Genomic DNA, 19229 nt, shown 5'->3' with positions numbered 1-19229 from the left:
TGGGCAATTTTAGCTGTGAGGCTCTACTTGCATTTTTCTTCTTTTGTCATTTACTCTTTTGCTGGTATGTTGGGGCTGTTTGCCATGGGATAGCAAACTGGGTTTTATTTTATCCTTGGATAGAGTTGCTTTGTTCTCTTCATGCTGTTCTTTATTCTCAACTTAACAAAGCCTTTTTCCCAAACTAGTTGGGGCCGGCTAAATGAATCCTTTAGAAAAATTTCATGAAGAAGGTGAAAGGAATCTATCCAACTCTAATCCTAGCTCTAGTTGGTCGAGTTTGGTTTGTCTACGTGGATCATTTTCTTCCATTTTATCCTATCCATGGTCATGTTCTCTGTTATGTTCCTAGCTATCTAGTGTTTTCCTCAACTGTTTCTACTGAAGTTGTTTTTGGTTTGCCCCCACCTCTTTTTACTCCATCAACTTGGTAGGGATTTCCCTTCAATATGCTGTTCTTTATTATTGGATAAAATAGGGAAATGTTATCAGCACTACTGTATTTTGATGAGGGCACTCCTCACTTTATTAAAAGTCTGGTATGGCCCCCACCATGGGATGATCCAAACCGTCCATTAGATGGGCCATAGCCTAAATAGGTTGTGCCCCAAAAATCATTTCCATAGGTTGATCCTAACCCTCCAATCTGAATGTTAGAGGGTTGGCACTATCCCTATATAGATCGGAGGGTTAGGATCAACCTATGGAAATGATTTTTTGGGGCACAGCCTATTAAGGCTGTGACCCCTCTAATGGACGGTTTGGATCATCCTATGGTGCGGGTATGCCATACCATACTTTTAATAAAGTGAGTGCCCTCATCAAAATACAGTAGTGCTGTTAACATTTCCCATAAAATATTATTGGAACAAAATTGGATGATAATATTATCAGAACAAAATTGGTGAACAGTGGACAAGATGATTTCAAGTTCAACTTATGCAAGTAGGATTGCTAATCAAAGTGTTGAGTCGGTGATACAAAATCACTGGTTCTATTTCATTCTTGGAGTGAGTCCCACTTGGCCCTTAAGTAGATATGTTTTCTCTCTATATATATAGGGTTATTATATGAAGGAGAGGGTTTGAAGAAGGGAAAATGCAGAGAGGAGAGGAGAAAAGGCTAGGGCAAGGCAAGAGGGTTTTCTATTGGGGGCCCTAGGAGGGGCTTTTGTGGTAGAGCAAAAGCAAGGTTATTTTTTAGGAGAAAGTTAGGGCAAGGCACGAAGGGTTTTCTCTTGGGGGCTCTAGGAGGGCTTTTGTGGTAAAGAAAAAGCAAGGTTCATCTACTCAAGATTGAGAGAAAAGTTTAAGGCGAAAAAAGGGGTTCTATTTTCTTGGAATGCTTTTTGTGGTGAAGCAAAAATGGTTTTTCCTCATCTTCTTGTTTATTCAAGGTGTATCTTCTTATCCATTGGATTTTTCTCTATTGTAGCACAAGCATTGTGTTGGAGGGTCTTCTTATCCTTGTACTCGGTGTAGAGACGGAGGTTATCTTGTGGCTACATAGAATGTTAGAGAGAATGATTTTATCGGTGGATTTTACTTGTGAAGGTAACATTGTACTATTTTGGTTCGAAACAGTGGATTGAGTGTTGCCTTGTCTGTGGAGTAGCCCATTGTGGTGAACCACATATATTCTTGTCTTCTTGTAGTTGCTTGTGATTTACTCCCTTTGTGGTAGATGTTTGTTGGCACAATTTTCTCTATCTTGTTGTGCAAGATCTTGGGTATTTCCGTGTGTTCCCTGGTGGTAGATTGGCATATCTTGAGTGTCTTGGCCGCTGCAATAGCTTTTCCAAGACACTTGCCCTCTTCTTTTTTTCCCACTCTTTGTCTATACGCTCGTCAGTGGGAGCTACCCGCTTAACATCTCTGTAACTATGAAAGAGGAATAATCTAGAAGGGTGGTGTTACGTGCATTGCCTATTCATTCTTTCTAATATTTTACATTGACACTTTTTTTTTTTTTTTTTTTACATTTTCTTCATGCACAACACTTAAAAACAGTCAATAGGCAGCCAAGGAGGTTTAAAATGAAGAAAAGAGTGTTAATGTCAAAGCAAGGGAGTGTGGTGTTTACAAATGGATAATCAAAACATGAAGATCCTCTTTTATACATGGAGACCTATTTGAAAATGTCAGAAAGAAGGTTGATGAGAATGTCAAAACCACCGCAATCTCGGGTTAATTTTCAGAAAAATTACCTGACCCCATCTGATTTGGAAAACATGAGGTTTTTTTTTTTTTTTTTTTTAATTTCTCAGATCTTTTCCTGAAATTTTCAGGACATTTGTCTATCCAAACTAGTGAATATGGTTTAGGCAGGAATTAATTTGTAGACATAATTTCCTTTAGGTCACAAATACTCAATCCTTGTCTTTGGCATGCAATTTATACATTCTATAATGCTATAATACTGTAGTTTTAATGCAGGACCATGAACAAAGAACTGATATTAATGAAATAAATTAAGAAAACAAATTAAGAATTGTAAATGGAGAGAAACACAAAACAAATTAAGAATTGTAAGAACATGGTATGAACAGGGAATCAGACCTTATCATTTTCCTCCCACTCGCTACAAATTCCTTCCTTTTTCTCTCTACAAAGCAAGAGCTTCACAACCCAAACCAATCCCTTTACAAACCTCACAGTACCTATTAAAACTGTCACATAATATACCAACCAACAAGCAAAATCAAACGTCCCCACACCCATCAACACCTCTTTCTTAATCTCCACCATCACACCCAAACCTTCAACTTCATTTCTTAACCTCCAGAACCACAGCCCTGTGAAACCCGCACCTTTCGCCACCCTTTCGATCAGACTCTCCTCTTTCGCAGACCCATAAATTGTATCATCGATGAGTGGTCTCATGAACACTCTAGTCCAAAACACCGTCGTCTCATACAAACCAATGAAGAAGAAAGCCCGTGATAACCATGTCCTATAGCCCATACTAACAGGCAAATGGGAAATTCCGGCCGAGATGGTTGCCTCGATACCCAACCCAATACATAATTGAAACAAACATAAGAAGCCCCATCCGAAATTGCAGCGTGGGCGAAGAGTGAAGCCCGTTGACACCTGTAAAAGGGTGGTGACACTAACAATTAAGACAAGTGAATGAATGAGAGGGGGCTTGGTGTATAGGAAGAGGGAGAGGATGATGGAAGTGGGTGTAGGATAAGGGGTGAATGTTAATATCTGTTGGGCAGTAGAGAGCCTTGCTAGTAGGAGAAAGGAGAGAGGGAGGAGGAGGCTGAGAATGGTGAGGGTTAAGATGTGGAAGGTTGGTTTTAGTATTGTTGCACTCAACTTCTCTTGTTGTTCCCATTTCTCCCACCCCATCAAAGCTTAGCAGAATTCAAATTCCTTGCATTGCCTAAGACATTCAGATAAATATACAAAGGAGAATGAGGCCTGTTTTTTTTTTTTTCCTTCTAATTTGTTGCTAGGTAAGCGTAGAACATAAATGAATGAGGAATAAGGTGGTGAACACGACATTAGGTGGTTGAAATATCCTTGGATGCATGATATGTATCGTGCCTTGAGGGATTTTCTTTTCTTTTTTTAATTCCTCACCCTCTATGTTTTACTTCTATTGAAATAACTATGAGCTTAATATAAAAGACATTGACTATGGTCTCATTGAGGGGATTACATGTGGATGGTGGTACGCTTAGCGTCCGATGACGGTGATCAAAACCCAACTAGTTGTTAGGAAAATGCCATGACTGAAAATTTCCTGTTTCCTATCCTAATTTCTCTATTGCTTTAAGAATGATGAACGTACATACATATTGCAAGAATTTGGCAATATTTTGACTGTTTCTTGCTGTTTGTTAGGATAGAATTATGATAATCATTTTTTTAATCCAATTCAAATTGTTGACTAATAAGAACTAATCACTCATTAACAGAAAAAATTATCTAATATTAATGTGAGAGCATCTAGGAGATTAGGTGGAATGCCATTTTGCTACCCATCTTTTTCAGGAAATAAAAGTCAGCTCATACTTGGCTTTAACTTAACTAGTTGCAGGCCCATGCGTTGCACGGGAACGAACCAAAACTTGATTAGAAATACAAAAATTAACATACAGGAACTCAGAAAATGAAAGGTGACCTTATTAAGGTATCTTCCTTTAACTTTCATAAATTTAAAAATATCTTCTCTTCTAAAATGACCCAAGCAAAGCCAGGAGTAGTTTAGTCATTAGTGATCCTTTACAACCAGGGACTCACCATCTTCTTCAGAAAGCAAGCATACAAATCTCTCAATGTTTGTATGTTTGTATGTGCTTCATCTGCAACCGTTATGAAAGACATTAAAACGGTCAAATGTACTTAAAACAAAACAAAGAAACAGAAAATATCAGAAATGAAAGAGAAGCAGAGAAGATACCTGCATCAAGATCCAAAATTCCCACTGTTATTTTCTGTGAATTCTAAACAATGTGTGGTGGATTGTCCAAATCTTCACCTTTCTACCATATTACAATCCCAAAAAAGATAATAATAAATGCAAACAATCAAATTTGGAAATGAAAAAAAAAAAAATCATAAATTTTAAAAATATAAATAGTCCTTTGGTCTCTGTTTAGAATGCATGAATTCTGAGGAAAAGTTTTGAACAGAAATTTTTTTCCAAAATTTTATGATTTTCCAGAGTTTAATTACATATGGTAAAAAATGATTTGACCCACATCAGTTCTAGTTTTATTTACTAGGAATTTTAATTTATAATGATATCCTAGGATAAAAAAATCTTTCAAGAACTGTTTCTCCTGCAATCCAAAGAGGGTCGTAAAACCCTCAAAAGAAAAACAGAGTAGCACATCTGTAACTCTTAAGATATATTAGTAACAACAGGAAAAAGGAAAGAAAGAGGTAATGAAAGTGAGGATGTTGCCATACGTATACGATTGGTCCTGTCAATGTTTTCATCGAGGGAAGGGGTGAAGATGCAGACAGTTCTTTCAAGTAACAGTTTATTTCAGCTTCCATTGTACTTTTTTGTCTTTACTTTGCTTATTTCTTGCCCCAACAAAGGCATGTTGAATCTGCATATTGTGAATAAGAAAATATGCCATATTCGGGATGCAGATCGAAGGGTAAGACATAAAAGGGATATGGACGGAATTATGAAAGGGCAAAATACCTGACTATTTGTAGAAAGAGAGAAAGCCAAAGTAATCCTTATCCTTACTATACTAAAAGCAATAATCCTATATTTTTAGGCACGTTCTTTCCTGCTATTGCCTTATGTGTCCAGCCTTAATTTCCGTCAAAGTCCCACGCATGTCCTTTTTCACTACTTCTTTTTCGTCATTTTCGTTTCTCATATGCCCTTGCACATGAGTTAAAAAAAGACGCTTGTCTCCTTTTATGCCTCTTTTGCCCGTAATTGTCATAACATTTGAATTTTCTTTTTACTTTTTCCCGTAATTGTCATAACATTTGAGTTTTCTTTGTACTTTTTCCCGTAATTGTCATATTCTACTTTGCTTCCATTTTCCTGTAATTTTTCATTTAAAACTTAGTACATTATTATTTGTTGCTATTATGTATTGCTAGCCACCTTTGCACAAATCTTACTTCTGCCAATCTTTGCAGCAACGGATGGGCGACAAGCAGATAAGTAGCCTCGGCGAAGGTGGCTAGCAAATCTCTATATATATTTAAAAAAAGAGAAAATTATATTTACACCCCCTCTAGTTTCTGACATATCCACTTCCACCCCTATAGTTTAAAACGTGACAAATACACCCCTGTAATTTCAATTTGTTTAAGGTTTGCCCCCTCAGCTGAAGGTTCATCCATAGATTGAAGGGTTAGGATGATCCGATGGAGCTGATTTTTTGGGCACACCCTATCTATGTCAGGACCCATCAAATGAACGCTTTGGATCATCCAAATAATGTGGGCCCATACCCGAATCCAAACACTACCAAAAAATCATCCAAATAATGTGGGCCCACATTGTTTGGATGATCCAAAGCTTTCATTTGATGGGCCCTGACATAGATAGGGTGTGCCCAAAAAATCAGCTCCATCGGATCATCCTAACCCTTCAATGTATGGACGAACCTTTAGCTGAGGGGGCCTACCTTAAACAAATTGAAACTACAGGGGTGTATTTGTCATGTTTTAAACTATAGGGGTGGAAGTGGATGTGTCAGAAACTAGAGAGGGTGTAAATGTAATTTTTCCTAAAAAAAATCTTCAAAAACAACGTCAAAATTCCGGTTGACCCGCGGGTGTGCAGGCCGGGTGCGTGTCCAAGTCCAATGACCCATAAAATTTCCCGGGTGATTTTTACCCGGCCCATTTGACCCGTTTCCTCATGATTTACAGGGAAATGATGTGATTATGAAAGTTTTTATATAGTGTAAGTCCTGATAGTGAGTATTTTTTTTGAAAAAGTACTGTATGGCTTACATCGTAGGATGGTCCAAACCGTCCATTTCATGGGCCACGATGTAAATAGGTTGTGTGCCAAAATTCATTTCCGTAGGATAATTACAACCCTCCAACCAATAAATGTTTCCTAAATATGCCGTTCCTCTATAGACTGCAGGGCTAGGATCATCGCATGGAAATGTGTTTTTTGGGAACACCCTATGTACGATGTGGCCCATCAATTGGACGGTTTGGATCGTCCTATGGTGTAAGTTATACAGTACTATTTTTTTTAAGAGGGAGTATAAGAAATTTGTTTTTCGTTTGCAGACTTTGTCACAAAATTCTTATTAGAATATATATGGTGTAAGCCCATGTAGTGAAGTATTTTTTTAATAAGCCCTTAGGGGTCCCCTCAAAACCCCAACTTACCTATCAAAAATAAATAAATTTGTACTGAATATTTTACGGCCTACGACATAGGATGATCCAAACCGTCCATTTAATGGGCCACAATATAAATTGATTGTTCCTAAAAAATATTTTACAGATGATAATCCAAATATGCCATTCCTCTATAGACTGCAGGGCTAGGATCATCGCATGGAAATGTATATTTTTGGAACACCCTATTTACGATGTAGCCCATCAGTACTGTTTTTTTTTTAATAGGGAGTGTAAGAAATATGTTTTTCGTTTGGAGGCTTTATCACAAAATTCTTGTTAGAATATATATGGTGTAAACCCTTAAGTATTTTCTAATAAGCCGGTAGGGGTCCCCGCAAAACCCCAATGTTTTCATCGAGGGTAGGGGTGAAGATGCAGACAGTTCTTTCAAGTAACATCAGTATCATTGTACTTTTTTGTCTTTACTTTGCTTATTTCATGCCCCAATAAAGGCATGTTGAATCTGCATGTTGTGAATAAGAAAATATGCAATATACGAAGGGTAAGACATACCGGGGATATGGGCGGAATTATGAAAAGGGCAAAATACCTGACTATCTGTAGAAAGAAAGCCAAAGTAAGGGAAAAAGCAGTAACATCTGACATTTTTTTGGACGTTTGCAATGGAAAATGGCAAAATTACCCTAAAGGAAGTAGGTAATATCATAAATTCTTATTAAAGAGGATAGGCAAAAGACAAATGGGATACAGATGAAATTGTGGCAAAGGGTGAAAGAAAATAACTCAAGATTTTGCCTTTATATATAGTATAGCTAGATTCATTTAATTCATTCCATAGGTGGCTCTTCTCATAGTTGGTTTTAAAAAAGAGGGGAATGATATATTCTCCCCCTTTTCTCCTTGGGCCACCCGCTTATAGAATAATTTGAAGCGTAGTCATTAATACACTAGAGGGGGCTGGCCCAGGTAAAAAATGGGCCCAATATATCACTTCCCTTTGCAAAATTGCCTAGATGCTGATTGGTAGATTGTGCCCCAAAAAAGGGTTCATAGGACGATCTTAATCCCTCGATTTGAGGCCACCATTTTTGGATGTTAATATTGAAAACTCCTCAGATCAAAAGGATTTAGGATCATTCAATGGCCCTCATTGAAGGGAGCCAGAATCTTGATTGGTGTAGATCATCTTATTCATGTGGGCCCGCTGTCCTTTTTGGGAAGCACCATATTAAATTGGTGTTGTGTTTGAGAGAGAGAGAGAGAGGCGGGTAGGGGTGTAAACGGATCGAATTCGGAGCGGATATGGCTATATCCGAATTCGATTACAGTATACACTATCCGAATTCAGATTCGGATTCGGATTCGACGGATATTTAATATTTATTACCGAATTCGTATCCGTCGGATATTGTTCGAATTCGGATATTATCCGTATCCGTTTATCCGGTAAATTCGAACATGTTATTGCAGCACTTTATCTTTTTTCTCCTACTTACTCGAATGAATTTTCCAAACCCTAAAACTAGACCTCTACATTCTCTTCACAAAATTAACTCTCAAACCCTAAAATATATGAGATCCTCTTCTTCCTTTTAAAACAAAGGCAAAGAGAGAGAGAGGGAGGCGATGGGGATGGATGATAGTGTTGGTAGTGGTCTTTGGGTTTTTCCTTTTCTTTTGTATATGATGGAATGGGTTTGGGCTATTTTTGTTTTTATTTTTATTTTTCTAAAAAGAATATTCACTTTTCTTATAGAAACAAAAGATAGTGTGTCATTACTAAAAATAAATACTAATGATATTATTAATAATAAATAAAAAGGATTTACTTCACGGATTCGGATGTTAAACGGATCGGATATACCATTTACCAGATTCGCATCCGCTAAGAGCCGGATATCTCATAAACGGATTCGGATAATATCCGCTTGAAACGAATTCGGATAATATTCGCTTTAAACGGATTCGGATGCGGGCGGTAATCGAATTTCCGAATATCCATTTACACCCCTAGAGGCGGGGGTGGCGGTGGAGGGTTACTTTAAGTTAGTTAAGAGGAGGGTATTTTTATAAGGGGATTTGCAAGGCCACCTCAGTTGGAATAAATGAATGAGACAAAATCTGAGCCTATGTGGCTGCTTTCTAATGCAACAGTGGGTCCGCAAAATGCATCCTGCGATGGTCTCTAGCAAATCCCTTTTATGAGATATTTTATAGGGTGAACAACAGCTAGTAAGGGTGTCAATTTTGGCCCGGGCTCGGAAGCTCGCTCTAGCTCGGCTCGGTAAAAGCTCAGCTCGAATCCTTAACGAGACGAGCCGGACCGGCTGGCCAAGCTCGTTAAGGATTTAATATATATATACATATATATATATATATATATATATATATATATATATATATATGAGGAAAATGATTGTGAGCTTGAAGCTCATATAGCTTATATGAGCTTGAGGGCCCAAACACATGGGTCCCTCTTTTTTGTGGTGATCCAAACCATTCATTTGCAAGGCCCCATCATAGATAGGGTGTGTACCAAAAATCAGCTCCATTGGATCATCTGAACCCCTCCAAAAGCGGAGGGCAAAAATGGGCAGATTTGTGGCAAACGGTGTTTGTCCATTTTGCCCTCCACTTTTGGATGGGTTAGGATGATCCTATGGAGCTGATTTTTTGTACACACCCTATCTATGTAAGGGCCTTTCAAATGAATGCTTTGGATCATCCTAACAATGTGGGCCCACATGTGTTTGGCCCTCAAGCTCATATAAGCTATATGAGCTTCAAGCTCACAATCACAATCATTCAAGTTCTTCCCTTTCAATTCCTCATATATATATATATATATATATATATATATATATATATATATATATATATGGACAGATTTGTGGCGGGTTATAGCCGTCAATTTTAAGCTCCACAAATCATAGGGTTGGGATGATCCTATGAAGCTAATTTCTTGTGGACACCGTCTCTATGTCAGGGCCCATCAAATGAATGCTTTGCATCACCCAAATAAGGTGTGCGTACTCGTTCGAGTAGATAAGCTTATCTACTCGGTCTGGTTAAAAACAGTGGGGGCCCACATTTTTGGGGTGATCCAAACCATTCATTTGAAAGGCCCTTACTTAGATAGGGTGTCCACAAAAAATCAGCCCCATAGGATCATCCTAACCCATCCAACAGTGGAGGGAAAAATGGGCAGATTTGTGGACAAGCTGTGTTTGTCCATTTTTTTCCCTTTTTTCCCTCCACTGTTGCATGGGTTAGGATGATCCTATGGGGCTGATTTTTTGTGGACACCCTATCTAGGTAAGGGCCTTTCAAATGAATGGTTTGGATCACCCCAAAAATGTGGGCCCCCACTGTTTTTAACCAGACCGAGTAGATAAGCTTATCTACTCGACCGAGTACGCACACCTTTCCTTATATATATATATATATATATATATATATATATATATATATATATATATATATAGACACACACACTAAAAGGGTTGTCCAGGGAGTGAAAGGGGAGACAAAATATTTCGCTTTTTTTTTAACCCCATTTATTACTTGGACCACCCCCCGTGGTGTAAAAAGAGTAGTCAAATTACACTAGATAGGGCTGTCCACGGAAGATGAGGGGTGTGAATATATCATTGCCTTAATATATCTCGAGCTCGGTAAGGCTCGCGAGCCTGGCCGAGGCCCGAGCCGAGCCGAGCTGGGCCAAGCTCAACTCATTTACACCCCTAACAGCTAGCCTCTTAAAACCTGTGGTAATGTCCGATCAAACATCAAGATTGTTACCTTAGAATACGAGCATGTCTTCTCCGGCACCATATAATTTCTCTTTTTTTATAGAAATTTATAATATAATCATAATTGACCAGAAGTGAAAAGGTATAAATTTTGGGGATGATGTCAACGACTCTAAACTAAATGGAATGAGGTTTTGATGAGATTTGTAAATTAAAAAAGTGAAGCTGGAAATTTGCCATCCTATGGGCTGCTCATATTGGGAATAACTTGTATAATAAATAGGAATACAATTCAATTTCCACCCCTTTTCCAGCATTTCCATCCATTTTTGTTCATCTTTTCCTAAGAATGCCTACATTCTAACCCTCTTCTGTTTTCCTTCTCCTAAAAATGAAGTCAATTTTTATGAAAAAAAGGGTAGGGCCGGGCCGGAAATTCTATCATAGATGCCCCTAAGTTGGATTTGTGATAGAAGAAAATGAAGAAAATGGTGGTTGACCATAATCATAATGAAATCAATTTCAAATTCAACTTAATGCTATTTAATCAGAATTTTTTCCTTACTCCTTTCGATCCGATAATATTCAAGACTCGGTTGAACCGACGACCCAAACTCGGTTGAACCAACAATAGGGCATGAAACTTGACCTAATGGAGTTATATTTTTATTTTTTGTTTAGAGCTAGAAAAATCTTAACCTTTCTTAGATTGTAAGTAGGAAGGTTTGTAGAAATTAAGAACAAAAGTCCACCACCATTGTGTCTATAAATATGAGACTCATTACTCATGGCCGCGGTGTTAGTCTACCACGACTTTCCTGAACTAATAAAATTAACAAAAATTCGTAATTGTTTTATAATGTTTGAAAGGAAATGATGTTTGGATTGTTTTGATAATAGCACTCAATTTCTATAATGAAATCTTTCTATTTAAGCTTCTAATTTTGTTTTTCTTAGCTTTTATTAAAGACAAAACGAACGAGGCCAAACAGTAAATAAAAAAAACCAAGGTATTCTAAACATAATTCCATTTGTGATGTTCAACTGAATAAGAGAATAGAGGTTCAATTGAGCTTGGCACCAGCCAATACACTATTATTTTGTCTGTAGTCTATTGGGCATTTCCTATATTCAGAAAGGATGGATAGTGAATGCTTAACTATACATTGAATAATCGTATGTAAGCTATATGCCTGATTACCGGTAGCCCTTCAACACTTGTATATTGGGATGTTATACACATAGTTTTGGTGTATGTGTCATACACATGAAGCTTCCTCTTTTTAAAATGAGAACAACTTTGTAGTATTATGATTTGATTCACATGAGTCCACGGAGACTCAACCAATGAGATAAATGATCTTCGTGTGTATTGTGTTTTTTTTTCCTTGTACATAAAAGTACCAACGATTTGGCGGACTGCCTTGCGAAATCAGGAGCTTTTTAGCAAATGTGGGCAATCTTTATTTGGGGTAATCCCCGTTCTTACTGTTTTAATAAATTATAGGCTTTATCTAAAACAAACATCCGCAGTTTCACGAAAAGCCATTTTGTGGCTGGCTTTTGCATCATAGAATAACCACCTCAGCTGAATTAATTGAATAAGACAAAATCTGCAAAAAAAATCAACCGGTGTGGTTGTTCTCATGTGCAAAAGCCGGCCATAAAATTGCCTAGCGAGTTCCTAATTGTTACGAATAATAGTACAAATTCAAAAAGGGTAATGATAAATCGACCCATGTGTGTCTTTGTCTCTCCTTTGGGTTAGAGAGAGAGACAGAGACACAGAGGAGGTCGATTTAAGATGGTGTCGATGTTGAAAATCTGATAAATACTTCTCAACGCGGATTGAACACGATGTGCAACAAAACACCAAAAAGAACGATGCAAAGAAACACTATCACACAAGATTTTACGTAGTTCGGCACTGCCTATGTCCACAGGTGAAGATTTTCACTATTTCGGTCTAGGATTACAAAGTCTCTTCTTCTTTGCCAAGAAAACACAAAAGAATAAAAACCTAATCCCGCAACCGTAACATGCGGCTTATATATCAACGCCAGTACATGGAGAAATTTACCGAAATACCCTTAAGAGAAAACCCAAAACTCGCACATTAGTCCGTCAGAGTCCTGTAGAATACAAGACATCTGCACAACAATCCATTTATCACTCCCCATTCAAAAATGGTCAAAAACTTCGTTTGAATCTAACTACTAAAACAAGGCTTCGTTAAAACATGGGCTTAAAATTTTCTAAAAATAGCAAAATAAACTTGAAAAAAGTAAGATAACTGCATCTTAAACTAATGATCGGATCAAAAGTTACGATGGTTTGAAGTTTTGGCTTTCTTGTCTTCTTTTGATCATGCACACCCTTAGGCAAGCTCTATGTCAAATTTTATTAAGACACCAAAAAGTTTGTGTGATTGGGCTCTTCTCGGTAGAGACAGTAAGTCGGGTTTTATTTTATACTCGGATAGGTTTGGTATCCTCATCTCACATGGAGAACAACTTCAACATGTTACAGGGGTGTGAATTATACTACAAGAGGTGCGAGAAAAAAAACTTCTCCAACAAAATGTCCTAAATGGACGACATAAAAAACCAATAAACAATATTTTAAAGTGGATTTGCTAGGCAATTTCTCATAGAGCCATTCCGCAGCTCACTTTTGCAGGATAGAACAGCCACGTCATAGCAGAATGTGTCTTATTATTTGGTTCATCTCACATAGCTCTTGGTGAGCGGTGAATTGCAAAATTGCCTAGCAAATTCCATTTTAAAAACTTCATAAGTAATAAAGGAAATTGATATATCCGCTCCCCTTGTAGACCAATCCACTCCAACTTAGAGTGGATTGGTCTAAAAGGGGAGCGGAAATATCAACTCACCTATGCTTTGGATATTTCCGCTCCCCTTTTAGACTAATCCAAAGGGGAGCGGAAATATCAGCTCCCGTAATAATAGGATTAGGATTCTCCAATCCCAGGAAAATCTTATCCAAGAATTTCTGTCCCCCAGTCCAATAAGGAGAAGCCTTTAGTCATAAAGGAGCCAATGCAATATGGTTGGGGGATATTCATTGAATCCTATCTCGATACTATTATACCAATTTGTTTAGTCACTGTCATGAATAGTAAGAGGGTGCTGACTCTTAGCATTCTCTGTAGTTGGCCAAACGTCACTAACATCTCATTTACTTGCACGCTTCCTTGAGGAATTTGGGGCCCACCCTACACTCTTAAGGACAAAACGTGTGGGCCATACTGCACCTTCAATTTCATATCTCCGTCTCTCTCACTAGAAAAAAACAACACGTTCTTGGGTCACAATACAGGTGGGGTCCCCATTAAATGGAGCATAAATATCTCCAAGGCAGGATTTTATCGAGAAATGGATTAGGTTTTCATAGGTTTGGGTTTTAGGATATTCACAATTAATCTATAAGGATTGTGTATGATCATTTCCTCCTAAAAATCAACAAACATACCGAATTTCCACCACACATTTCAATCTGATGATATATCGGATCTCTGTAAGGCTTGGACCCACCACTAGTGATTCAGTGGAGGGTGTTTCCATCTGGATTTGATCTCACCCCTACATTGCAAATGTACATTGATAGGAAGGTATTGCTCAGTTTGGGAAAGAAGTTCGGTTCGGTAGTCCCCATGGTTGTGTGTCGACCCACATCTTTGGATTGGAGCATTTAGGGGATGTTTTATATAGGGAAATGATTTTAGCCCTACCATGTTTTGATAAGATGCTTCGATAAGATGTGCGAAGCATCTTATCATTTAGTATTTAAAAGGTTGTCAGAAGATTATTTCGGTTCTAAAAAAGCTTCTACCTGCGTTTAAATACTCGTGCATCTTTATCAAACCATGGTAGCGTTGAAATCATTTCCCTTTATACAAGGAAAAATATTTCAAACATCCGATGCTGTGATTATTTTGCTGTGGAGAACGAAAAAAAAACCAAGAAGGGTGTTCTTCCAACCCATTCTGGCCCATTTCTTTTATTTCCAACTCTTCAGTGGAAGTTTGTACTGATTTGCAACGAATTCTGGGAGCAAAGCGGATGGTGGCCATGAAAACAAGTGAAGTCTGCAAAGTATGGTACGGCCCACTCCATATGATGATCCAAACCGTCCATATGTTAGGCCAGAACTTAAATAGGTTGTGCCCCAAAAATCATTTCCATAGGATGATCCTAACCCTCCGATCTGTAGAAGATGCCATAAATCATTTACATAGGATCATTTATGGAATCTTCTACAGATCGGAGGGTTAGGATCATCCTATGGAAATGGTTTTTAGGCACAACCTAGTTAAGTTCTCGCCTAACAAATGGACGGTTTGGATCATCATATGGAGTGGGCCGTATCATACTTTCCGGACTTCACGTGTTTTCACGGCCACCCATCATATAAATTCCCAGGTAGTAGATCAAACGGTTTTATACTTTTTCCAAAATAAAAAAATCTTCCATGTTTTCAATGAAAATTGCAAACCTACTAGACCCTGGAATTTTTTTTATGAAATATTTTTTCCATAGAACTTTTTCCCTAGATCCAAACAGCCCCGGGACAGCACCTAGGAGGCAATTCAACCTGTCAAAATTTGTGGGTCTCGCATGCAACACAAAGCACTTGGGAAGCCCATGATCAACAACCAACTGGAGAAATTAGGAATCATAGAAGTAAACAACACAATTCACATGAAAGAAGTAACATTTACATGGGCATTATTGCCTTGTCACCATATGAAGTTCTTGTGCACACATCTTTAGCATTGGATACCGCACTAGTGTAACAATGAAATTTCGTTTTCAAGAAGCTTGACTTCATGACTAGTGAGAGATATGTGTGTGTCAGTGTGTGTGATAATAATCCACTCATAATCCGATCGTGCATTACTCATTGAGGACCAAAGGTTGCTGCCACATTCATTTCAATGATCCGAAACGCTTTCTATCTATATCTCAACCTTGTGATCTTAAGTTCAATCTTAGCTTACCTACCTGAAAAACAGATCGAGGCATGAAAAAGTAAGAGCTTAAAGGTACCTTTTTCATTATGCAGGATCAAAGGTCTAAGAAACATCCAATGAGGGTGGAGATTGATGAGATTAACTTTGATCACCATAATGTGAGACGTACGGTGGAGATTGAAGAGAACTACAAATTTTCGAGGTCCTCCATGTCGCCAAAAAGGTCCTCAAAAGTGAATTACACATGGTTGTGTATGGTCAGGGCCTATTTATGAACTGTACTTAAAAGTTGTGAACATAATATGGGCATGTCTTTGTTTTGATAATTGCACTCCTCATTATATTAAACACTTTTTAAATTAGTTGTTTACTAGCGGCCCCATCCCATCAAAACATGAGATGTAAAATAGTGGGCCACCCTATGCATGAGCCTGCTTGGGTGGAGATTGTCGGACCTACGCCAACAAAATATGAGGAGTAATGGTGGGCCCCACCAGATGCATGGATTTGAGTGGAGTTGGTGGAACACACCCTATGAAAATTTTCATATGGAAGAAAATAGTGGGTCCCTCTTATGCTACGCTTGAGGTGTAAAATATTTCACCATCAAAGAAATTCTAATAAAAAATTTCTATGAAAAAAGTTTTCCAATAAAAATTTCCATGAAAAGAAAACATCTAGACTCCCTCGAGGAAGAACCGAAGAAACATATTAAGTATATATTTTAGGGAGATGATTTTTTCAACCCCCCTCCCCTTCTCTTTTTTTTTTGTCAAAATCCAGTTTCTCCAAAAGCTTAAGCGGTTGGATAAGGCATTATTTAATCTCATACTTTAACAGGCCCTCTCACGTGTCGGCACCTCTTTTTAAGGTTGGCCTACACATGGCACATGTGGCCCCTCTTTTGGGTTATGCTATTATTTTTGCTATCAAGTAGGTTTGAGCTCAGGACTTTTCTTCTAATAGCATGTCAAACAACCAATTTCTCCAAAAGCTTAAGCTGTTGGAGAAGGCATTATTTAAATCTTAGGATTTGCTAGCGTCCATTGCAGAAGGTATTTCGTGGATGGCTTGTTGCATGTCAAAGCAGCCACATGGGCTCACTTTTTAGCAGATTTTGTCTTCTTTCATGGGGTGGTGCCATCCACGAAACGCTTCTGTGATGGACCTAGCAAATCCCATTTATCAGTGTGAAAGTTCAAATCACTTACCCATCAAAAAAAATAAAAATAAATGTTCAAATCACTTGTGGGCTCTACCCGATGGATGACAATCAATTAGAATGTTCAGCTCAGTGTCGGTATGCACCAATTGTGACAAATGATATTCCCACCCCTTTTTCTTTGTCTTTTCGTGATCATTTTCCCCTCCATTATTTGTCTTTTGGTCGAAGGAAGTCATTTTCAGTAAAAGACAAACAAATGGGGGTGTAAATATCATTGATCTTCCAACTAACTATTGCCACGTACATATACATTCAATGTAGAAAGTATTCGGTTGCAAAATCCTGATTTTTCTACGTAGCCAACAAGAATTCTTACATGCACCGTAAGAGCCCACATAGAGAGAGAGAGGCATGGTTTCCGTGTTTGCTTTTTGGATAGGAAATCATATTTATTGCTCTTGAGCTGCTGTTCTCTACCTTTTATTAATGAGTGAAAAGAAAGAAAGAAAGAGAGCAACTCCTTTGTCATCTTTTGCTCTTCTTAATGAATTAGAAATGATTCATGTCCGTTTCTCTATCACTTCTGCAACCTCATCACTCTTTTCCTCTTCATCTTGAAAACCCTCTTTTTTACTTTGCTTTATTTGGTAAGCTTTGCTGAGAAATTGGAAAAAAGAAGCTTGAGATTCTTTCATGTAAGATACGAAGAAGAAAAAAAAGGGCTATAATGGAAGATTCTCCCCCTAAAACAAAAGATTTGAAGTCTCCAAAAGAGCCAAAGGCTAAGAAAGACAATGGAGCTTCTAAGAAAAGGTGGTTAATGTTTTTGTTTCTTTCTTTTCTTCAAATTTGTTTTTGAAGAAGTCTTCTGTATGTTTTGGATTGTGTTACATCTCTAATTTTTTTCTATTTTTTTATATAGTTATTTTATGTGATCTCCATGTGTTACAGGAAAATGGTTCAGAAAACTGTAGTGAGGGTGAGGATTGAAGAAAATATTGGGAGATCACAGAAGGGTGAAGGGCCACCTTCTGATTTCTGGTCTTGGAGGAAATATGGGCAAAAGCCAATCAAAGGATCTCCATATCCAAGGTAGCTTATGTTCATGGAAGCTTAGAGTAGCTTCTTTTTCAGGTTTTCAGTTAGCTGATCATTAAAAACCTTTTTAAATTGATAACTTTTTTATTTTAACCTTTTGATCTTGTACAATTAAACTCTTGGGGGAAAAAATTGGAGTGTTTTTTCAAATTTCTTTTAAGTAAGTTGATGATCCAATAGAAAAAAAACCTAAGCCTTTTTATTTTTCCAACTTTGATACTCTTTAGAAAAACAATATATGTGGCTCCAATCTACTTATTTTAACATGTTTTGGGTCATTTGTTTTGCCATTTTTTTCTATTGTACAGTTGTACTACCAAAAATCCCATAAGAACAAGTTGACAGTATTCCAATATCTCTTTGGATTTGCCTTTGCCTTTTATTTTGTTAGACATGACTATTTTTTTCCCGTTAGACATGACTATAGAACACATAAAATCTGATGAAGTGTTCAACACTCTCTCTCTCTCTCTCTCTCTCTCTCTCTCTCTCTCTCTCTCTCATCAAGTAATCTTATCATTTCCTTGTATTTTCTATTTCAAGGGGCTATTACAGGTGCAGCACAGCAAAGGGCTGTTCAGCCAAAAAGCAAGTTGAGAGATGCAGAACAGACTCTTCAATGCTCATCATCACATACACCTCTACCCACAACCATCCAGGCTCTGATCTTCACATTAACCCAAAAAAACAATCTCTCCAGAACCAACCAATTGAAAACCTCCCCAGCACCCCAACACAACCCATCACCAATGAAGAAGATTTCAACTTACAATTCCCCAACAATTGCTCCCAAGACATCAACCAAGAAAATATTTCCACACTACTAGAAAAGACCCATGACCCCTTGAACCTCCTCTTTAATGAAGAACCACTTTCTTATCCTGATATCATGACCTTCTCAACACCCAAATCAGAAGAAAATGACTTCTTTGATGAGCTTGAAGAGCTACCCATCCCCTCATCTGTTACAAGCTTGATGAGGAGCAGCTTCCTTGATGAAAGGATCCTTGTTTTTCCCTCTTAGACTGGCCTGTACATACAAGGAAATGTACATAAAACTAGTACTTTTTTAACTTTTTCTTGAACTTACCTTTTGTTTAGGATAATAAAATGAAGACAGAAAGGGTGGATACCTTTGGGCTTCAAAAAGTAGTGCGTTGCACTGTTTATTCAGCAAGATATGTTATGATTAAATGCTTTTGCCAGATGAGAAATCCACAGGCCCAAAAAAGGTGAGATGAGAGATAAAAGTTGGAACGTTTTTCAGTGGTTTCTGTCTGTATATATTAAAAGATGCCACGAGTTTCAAGAGGTGGAGTTGATGTTGAACCTCTTTTGGGGTGATTTGCTTGTTGTGTTGTTGAGATGCTTTGTTTCATTAGCTTCATTTTTTCTTTCTTGTC

At 37.8% G+C, this 19229-nt stretch overlaps 2 protein-coding genes across 2 annotated transcripts; one reads left to right on the top strand and one right to left on the bottom strand.

Annotated features, from left to right (window-relative positions):
• Positions 1–2440: 2440 nt before the first annotated feature.
• Positions 2441–3446, bottom strand: LOC143853407 (uncharacterized). Its single transcript, XM_077363159.1, has one exon. It carries the CDS (start codon positions 3354–3356, stop codon positions 2553–2555), a length of 804 nt encoding a protein of 267 aa, XP_077219274.1. The 5' UTR covers positions 3357–3446; the 3' UTR covers positions 2441–2552.
• Positions 3447–17144: 13698 nt separating this feature from the next.
• Positions 17145–19229, top strand: LOC143853379 (uncharacterized). Its single transcript, XM_077363127.1, has 3 exons — positions 17145–17541; positions 17680–17820; positions 18370–19229. Exons 1-3 carry the CDS (start codon positions 17456–17458, stop codon positions 18848–18850), a joined length of 708 nt encoding a protein of 235 aa, XP_077219242.1. The 5' UTR covers positions 17145–17455; the 3' UTR covers positions 18851–19229.

Source organism: Tasmannia lanceolata, unplaced genomic scaffold (genome assembly GCF_043159265.1).
Source record: "Tasmannia lanceolata isolate RefF3 unplaced genomic scaffold, GAP_Taslan_0.1 ptg000019l, whole genome shotgun sequence".
Lineage (NCBI taxonomy): Eukaryota > Viridiplantae > Streptophyta > Magnoliopsida > Canellales > Winteraceae > Tasmannia > Tasmannia lanceolata.
Note: the sequence above shows the minus strand (reverse complement) of the source record. Positions and strands in the feature narration are given on the sequence as shown.